An 8,356-nucleotide genomic window follows, 5' to 3' on the forward strand; every position below is an offset into this window, starting at 1 on the left:
ACTTACTTCTTTGCTCTTAATCGAGTTAGCCCTTGTGAACTACAATGTAAATCATCTCTTAGCTTACTAAGAAAAAAAAAGCTAACGACGATGAAAACGATAGTTAATGGATAAGATTATTCTTCAAAAGCTGTCGTGAATTAAGAGTGAATACTCACTTTAGTTTTATTTTTCTTTGACGGCATTGCATGTTGTTCAATTTCTAGGAGTATCAACGGCGAAATGTCATTTTTGTAAATAAAAAGTTGAACTAAGGAATATTTTTTTTTAACGCTGAGAAAAAGGGATAAAAAGAAACATGAATAGATTCAAATTACTCTCCGGATAAACTACATTTACACTGATGTTCGTTCAGGTGTGTCCTTTGATCTACTTTTGATTGGATAGACAGCAAATACTGAATAGCAGATGTAATGTTATGGCAGAGATCAGAAAGATAACTTTTTATCCCAGCTAACGAGTACAAGCACACGTGTATATTATGTCTCGTCCTACTGCGCATGCTCAAAACCTGATATGTTTACATCTCCACCCTAAAAACTTTGCCGGGTGAAAGAAACAAACTTGGTCTCTAAATTGGAACCTAAATAACGCAAGTATTGTTCAAATTGAATCCAACGCAACAAAATTCTCAGACGGCTAAGCCGAGTTGTTCTGATTAACAAAGTTTAAAGGTCCAGCCTTAATGGCTTCTTTACAACACGACCACTTCTGGTTGTCAGATGTTGGTCGGCACTTCCCTCACCAACTGTAGCTGGTTTCTGGGGTGTCTGGGGTAATCCTGGTGACGGGACTTGGTGAGATGTAAATGTAGGTGCACTGGGCTGTGGTGGATTGTCTTGGCTAGAGAGCAGTTGACCTTCAAGGCTTGGTGCTACTTGGCCTGACGGTTTTAACTGTATTCTGTTGCGCCTTAGTTCAGAACCACTGTTTGTCTCTACAATGTAGGATCTTGGCTGGTTCATTTGCTCTTTCAGTGTTGCCGGAGTCCAGGTCTTGGTTTTTGGTTGAAACACCGATACTGGTTGGCCTGGTACTAGCTTTTGTAGCTCACGTGTGGACTTGCCATCATGCTGCTGTTTCTGAACATCTTGGCAGTGCTGCAGCTGATCTTGGTGGCATTCTTTTGCTTGTGACCGTTGGAGTCGTCCACTGCTGGGTAGTTGTGTGCGATATTCTCTATTGTTCAGTAACTTGGCTGGTGATGGTAAGTTGCTATCGACAGGCGTGGCCCGGTATGACAAGAGCGCAAGATACGGGTCCTGTCCTGCAGCCTCGGACTTCCTTAGAAGGTTCTTTACGGTTTGTACCATCCTTTCTATGAATCCATTGCTCTTTGGATACACTGGTGAGCTAGTAATGTGATTGATACCCCATTGGTCACAGAACGCTGCAAATTCCTTGCTGCTGTATTGAGGGCCGTTGTCAGATACCAGGGATTCTGGTATACCATGTTCTGCAAAGATTGATTTGAGGTGGTTGATTATTGCAGCAGATGTCGTTGAGCTCAACTTTCTAACGATGGGGTATTTGCTGTAATAGTCTGCGACTAGTAAGTATTGAGCACCTCCATAGTCGAACAGATCGCATCCAAGCCTCTGCCATGGATAACTGGGTACATTGTGTGGATGCAATGTTTCTTTTGGTTGCTGTTTGGAAAACTGTGCGCATGTCGGACAGTTCTCTGTCATCTGTTTGATGTCCCTTGATATGCCTGGCCAAAACAGGCTGTCCCTTGCTCTCAGGAGACACTTCTCTGTACCCATATGTCCTTGGTGTATGATTTGTAACATCTGTGGGCGTAGCTTACTGGGAATTACGAGTTTGTGTCCCTTGAGAATGAGGCCATTTTCAACACTCAGGTCCTCTCTGAAGTTCCAGAACTCTTTCAGGTCTTGTGGGCACTCATTTGGATATTCTGGCCATCCATGATGCACGACATCTTTTAAGTGACTGAGTACAACGTCTTGATCAGTGTACTCTCGTACTTCATCTAGTTTGGCAGGGCTGGCTGGCAGTGTTCGAGAGATTGTGTCCAGTTCCACCACGGGGACTTCGTTGTCTTCTGCAGGGGGCTCCATGTGGCTAATCCTGGAAAGGGCGTCTGCTATCACGTTGCTTTTTCCTTGAATGTACCTGATCTCCACGTTGTATTTGGCCATTTTAAGTAGGAGCCTCTGAAGGCGTGGTGGTGCGCTCGATATGCTCTTCTTCCAGATGCTTTCGAGCGGCTTGTGGTCAGTTTCGATGACCACCTTCTTACCAAATACGTAATGGTTAAGCTTTTCAAGCGACCAACAGGCAGCGAGTAACTCTCGCTCTATGTTGCTGTATCGAGACTCAGTTTCAGTTAGTGATCGACTGGCATAGCACACTGGTTTGCCCTCTTGCGTCAACACACATCCAATGCCTTTAAGGCTTGCATCAGACTGGATTAGGTTCCCCTTTTCTGGGTCATAATAGGCTAGGACTGGTACTTCAGTGATTGCTTGTTTGAGGTTCTGGAATGCCCTTTGGTGTTCTGGTTGCCACACGAATGGTACATCTTTTTTCATCTGCTGTCGCACAGGTTCTGACACTTGGGCTAGAATGGGTGAGAACCTGTTCAGGTAGTTAATCATGCCCAAAAAGCACTGCAGCTCTGTAAGGTTCTTCGGGGATGGCATATCACGGATTGCTTTGATTTTGGTTTCGCCAGGGCGGATCCCGTCGGGGGTCCATGTGAGCCCGAAGAAGGATGTTTCCTTCACTTTAAACTGGAATTTGTCCGGGTTAAATCTCACATTGTTCTCTCTTGCTGTGTCAAGGACAGTTAATATGTGCTGATCATGTTGTGCTTCGCCCGTGCCATAGACAAATGTGTCATCTGCAATGCCGCTGAGCCCTTCAAGTCTGCCAAAGACCATATCCACTTTTTCTTGAAACACATCTCCACTGCACGTAAGGCCAAATGGAAGTCTTGTCCATCTATGCTTTCCCCATGGGGTGTTAAAGGTGCACAGCCTACTGCTTTCCTCGTCAAGACTAACTTGCCAAAATCCACTGCGTGCATCAAGGATACTGAAGTGGGTGGAGCCGCTGACTTTCGGTATCACATCATCTATGGTTCTCACATAGTAGGGGTTGCGCTTGATTGCTTTATTGAGATTCCGAGGGTCCAAGCACAGACGGATCGACCCGTTGGGTTTGATGGTGACCACAGCAGAGTTAACCCAAGGGGTATATTCATCTTGGACCTCAACCAGAATTCCAGATTCTTTTAACTGGTCTAGCTCTTCTATGTAGGCTTTCTGTAGTTGTACTGGAACCTGTCTTGGAGCATGCTGTACTGGGGGAATGTCAGGGTTAGTTTCGATGTGGTACAGGGGTCCTGGAAAGCAGCCAATTCCTGTAAAGACATCCTGATATTCTTCCAACAAATAGTCCTTTGTCAGTGGGAAGGGGTGTTGTTTGCCTCTGATGTCAAATAGTTTGACAGTATTTGCATTGGGCATGGGCTTTTCACTTTGTACAACATTCTGGGTGGTTGCATTTGTGCTGGCTGTGACTGGCCAGTTGAGCTTTAGGAGGTTCAGATCTTGTGCAGACATGTTACCAATTATGGCAGGGCCATCAACGTCAACAACTTCTGCTTGGCTAACTCTGGGGTTGGAATTGTTAGGACCCTTCACATATATTTGGCAAGATCCAAGATTTGGGATCTCGGCTCCACCATAAGCAGTTAACTTCACTGTAGGTTGTTGTAAGCTTAGTGTCTCAGGGCTTAGTTGCTTGTATAGGGACTTGGGTATAATGTTTGTTTCAGCACCTGAGTCTATCTTACAGAGTGCATTCATTTGTTTTCCTTCTGGCTTCAGTGCCAAGGAGACTTCTAGCAGAGCCTTTTCTCTACAGGATACAACGTTTACACTCATGGCCAGGGGTGTTGCTTCAATTGGGCCCAGGAACACATAATCATCTAATGATTGGGTAGGCTCTGACTCAGGTATGGCATTGTTATTACTAGTAGCTTCTATCTCATGCACATCCTTCTTTTTAAGTTTTGAAAAGCATACCTTGGCAAGGTGTCCCACCTTTTGGCAGTAATGACACGTTGCATTTCTTGCTGGGCACTGTTCATGAGAGTGAGGGTCCCAACCACAATTCCTGCAGAGCTGCGTTTTTCCTGACTTGTTGCCTTTTGGGTTTTGCCTTGATCCACCGGCTACTGGGTTCAGCTGGTCGCTTCGGAATTGGTTTCTCCTGGTTGAGCTAACAGGGTGTACTGCTGACACTACTGGGTTCATTAGCTGAAGCTGCTTGTCTGCTGATTCGTCTGCTTTTGCCATTTCTCTAGCTTTACTAAATGTCAGAGCATTTCCTTCTTTGAAACACTCCTTTCTGACCTGGTCTGAATTCATGCCGAGTACAAGGAAGTCTCTCAAGAATCGATCATGATGTTCCGATGGATAGTTGGCTTCTTTGACAAGGATTCTAAGCTTTGCAATAAATTCTTCTAACGATAGTGTACCTTGTCGAAGATTGTGTAGCTCCCAGGCGGCGATCAGCTCGTTTGAATGAGGTTTCACGTAGTTTTCGAATTTCTTCCAGTAGTTTTCCAGTTTCTTTTGTTCGTCTGCCGAGAGGCCCCAGCTGTTGAACAGCTCCAAGCCGTGCTCACCGGCCCAGTAAAGCAGGTGCTTACACTGAATTTCTTCGTCAATTTTGGCCATCGGGCCCGTAAAGAGCAGTTCACAGCGTTGTTTCCACATTTTGAAGCGTGAGTATAGGTTTTCATCCGTGCTCCAGTCCATGGTTGGACCGTTGTCAATGAATGAGGCGCTGGCGGCCATGTTGTTTTCTTGAATCGATCGTACACGTGTCGTTCGGAAATTACTTCACTCTTCCACCTTCTCCAGTGTATCGAGCTAAATGGTATGTTTGGTTACTTCGCGATCCCACTTCTGACACCATGTAATGTTATGGCAGAGATCAGAAAGATAACTTTTTATCCCAGCTAACGAGTACAAGCACACGTGTATATTCTGTCTCGTCCTACTGCGCATGCTCAAAACCTGATATGTTTACAGCAGAGTTAAATAAACGAAAAGCTGTCTGTCGAGTAGCTTGAATAAAGGCAAAGTGAAAGTGTCATTCATCTACAAACAAGAAAACAGAAAAGCTGGAAAACTTTGCTGACCTCGATAAAACAAACAGCAGCTTGTACCCAGAGCTGTGGAAGAGGCGTTGGGGAAAGGAGTTCACAAAACCAGCTCTGGCAAAGTGGTTCTCATTTTGGTGAAAAACGCAGCATTTAGTTCAAGAAATTGTTAATTTGAATTAACTGTTGTGTATTTATCTTCGATTTAACCGAAAGACCCTTCTCAATGAAAAGCTGAAGAAAGATAGAAAGGGTTAATCTTAAGTTTCTCTGCAGCGGAGTATTATTCCAAAAAATGAAGTTTTTTTCCATTTTGCCGTTTTTCCCGAAGACAGCGGGGATCAATAACGATAAAGTTCTCAACATGCGCCGTTTTTTTGGGTTTTGCAACTCGCCCTTCACTCATGTAGTAAAAAGAGCTCGGAAATATGAAGTCAAAATACCATATCGTAGAATATAACTTATCTCCAAACTGCTCCGTCTTTGAAATGCTTATATTATTATTCGCCATTTCTATTTCTTCACTTAAACTTCGTGTTTGAAAACATGACAGGTTTATTTTGGGTTGAAGAATAAATTTCTTGTAACGGTCTGACCGGAAGTTTCCAGAATTTATGAAATATTTTCTCAAATTAAAAATAGAAGCTTGAAGCCCAGAAGTTGGAAAATTATGCATGCGCAGGAAAATAATTCATTTGAGTGTTTCCACCTTTTGCTGTTGACGAGTAATTTAAGAATTTAAAGAATATCTCCATCAATGAAGTCAAATAAGGACAACGTCAACTATACGTTGTCCGTTACAAGAAGCATCTTGGCAAGCTAGAATTTCCGGAATACTTGGCAAATGTCGATTAATTAATTAAAACACATGTTCACTCATGTGTTTCCTTTGACCGCACCTGGTTGTCAACTTGAAGCAAAAGAATGGAAAGTGTCAGTCATTTTGAACAATACCATTCTTAATTTAATTTGTCTTCCGTATAAACAGCAGCTTGTGCTCCGGAGCTTTAGAAGAGGCGGAAAATGAAATAAAAACCAACTCTGGAAAGTAGTTGTTATTTGCATAGAAAAACGCAGCAAGGAATTCTTCATTTGAATTGTAGCCGTTGTGTATTTATCGTCGATTTAACAGAAACGCTCCTTTCAGGAAAAGGGTAAAAAAATGTCAATAGAGAGGATTGATCTTCAATTTCTCTACAGAGGAGCTTTATTCCAAACAGGAAAAGTATTTTTCAAAGACCTTTTTCTCGAAGACTTCGGGGATTAATAACGATAACGTTCTGTTCACGCGATTTCATGACATGATATCGGTCAATATCATGATATCAGGAATAAATTACTTTTAGGATAACAGGAAGTTTTTAGAACTGAAGAAATGTTTCTTGAAATTGAAAATGCTAGCTCGCGCATGTTGGAGCCCAATAGTTCAGTTGACTTTAAATTTGCATTTTTGTCCCTGTCGCGGTATTCATCATGAAACAAACTTTCTGCTTTTACTTCTAAACTGAAGAAAAAAAGTCCATCATTGGTAGCAAAACCATCTGCCAGGCTGATTTAATTCAGTTTTACCAAATCTATTGTTCGTGGATGTCTCTTACAATAATTTCAATAGCGTGAATTTTGATTAGGGCACTCCAGCTCATAGTTAGTCGCGCCAACACTACAGATAGTCATATCGCTTCGGCAGAGTAATGCCTACGACAAACGTTTCTGAAGACGGAAAGCAGATCGCATTTACGACGTTTCAACAACTATACTGCTCACCAGATTTAATTGCTAGAATACACGGCCATTTCACATTTATCTCAATTTTAAACGCTTTTCTGTCCATTGCTGCATTTCTCGGAAATACTCTGATCCTAATCGCTCTTTGCAAGGAGTCTTCACTTCATCCGCCATCCAAACTTTTGCTTCGTAGCCTTGCAACATCTGATCTTTGTGTTGGTCTTATTGTAGAGCCTCTGGCTGTTACTTTATTTGTGACTGCAGTCAGTGAACATTGGAATATTTGTCGCTACGTATACGAGGTAGTCTCTGTAATAGCCACTATTTTGTGTGTGGTGTCTCTGTGGACACTGACTGCAATAAGCGTGGACAGACTTCTCGCCCTGTTGTTGGGACTGAGATACAGACAAGTTGTAACCTTGAAACGAGCCTATGTGATCATTATCACTATTTGGATTGTACCCACTGTCTCGGCTTCAACAACTAGACCCTTTTGGAATTCTCGTAAATGGTTGTGGTTGGACATCATAGCTCTTTCACTGAGTCTAGTAATCTCGACCTTCTCTTACACGAAGATTTTCTTCACCCTACGTCATCATCAACATCAAGTACAAGACCATGTTCAACAACCAAACCAAACAAATCAACTGAACATAGCGCGATACAGAAAGGCAGTGTTCACTGCACTGTGGTTGCAATTCATGCTAGTCGTTTGCTATCTACCATATGTAATAGTGATAACTTTAGTCGTTCAAACTGAGTTATCTTCATCAGTTTCTCTCGCCGACAGTTATACAGCTACCTTAGTTTTCTTAAACTCGTCATTAAACCCGATTCTTTACTGTTGGAAGATCGACGAAGTGAGGCAAGCAGTAAAGGACACAATCAGACAAGTTCCTTGCTGTTGATCGAGTTAGGTCTTGTGAACTAGATCATTTCTTAGCTCAAGTACTAAGAAAAGGAACTAACGGCGATAAAAACGATGGTTAACGGATAAGATTATTCTTCAAAAGCTGTCTTGAATTATAGACATATTGGAACCATGAAAATAAATTTTATTAGAGATTAGAAGCTTTATGCCGTCGTTAGCTAGTAGGAGGTACACTTAGTACACGTAACGCTGGTGGTTGGCAGCGTGTTCACTCGCTCCTCGTCCGTTTTACTTTAACTGCTTCAATTGCTTCTTCAACCGTGTTTCTTTTCCAACATGGAAAAGATAACAGATATACGCTTCTCTACAGGTAGCCTTGAGGCCTCACCGGGAATAATTGTCGTTAAAATGCCTGGGCTTCTTTCAGCGACTACTGTCCGATTGCAACGACGCCATGTTGGTTTGACTCACCTATCAAGAAAAGGTTTCTTCGCGTCACGAGTAAAGCACTCCTCGAATTCGATATCCCCTTTTCAGATAACTCGGATTGTTCTTAGTGGTGACGTTGCCATGAATCGCGGACCTCCTAAATGTTCAGCCTGCGACAAGACCATTGCTAG

The 8,356-nt window shown here is 42.7% G+C and overlaps 1 protein-coding gene across 1 annotated transcript; it reads left to right on the forward strand.

Annotated features, from left to right (window-relative positions):
- Positions 1–6,796: 6,796 nt before the first annotated feature.
- LOC149116231 (melanocyte-stimulating hormone receptor-like) lies at positions 6,797–8,029 on the forward strand. The gene has a single exon (XM_089278617.1). It carries the CDS (start codon positions 6,832–6,834, stop codon positions 7,771–7,773), a length of 942 nt encoding a protein of 313 aa, XP_089134743.1. The 5' UTR covers positions 6,797–6,831; the 3' UTR covers positions 7,774–8,029.
- Positions 8,030–8,356: the final 327 nt, after the last annotated feature.

Source organism: Orbicella faveolata, unplaced genomic scaffold, assembly GCF_042242905.1.
Source record: "Orbicella faveolata isolate gen_17 unplaced genomic scaffold, um_ofav_v1 contig_12, whole genome shotgun sequence".
In the NCBI taxonomy this organism is placed as follows: Eukaryota; Metazoa; Cnidaria; class Anthozoa; order Scleractinia; family Merulinidae; genus Orbicella; species Orbicella faveolata.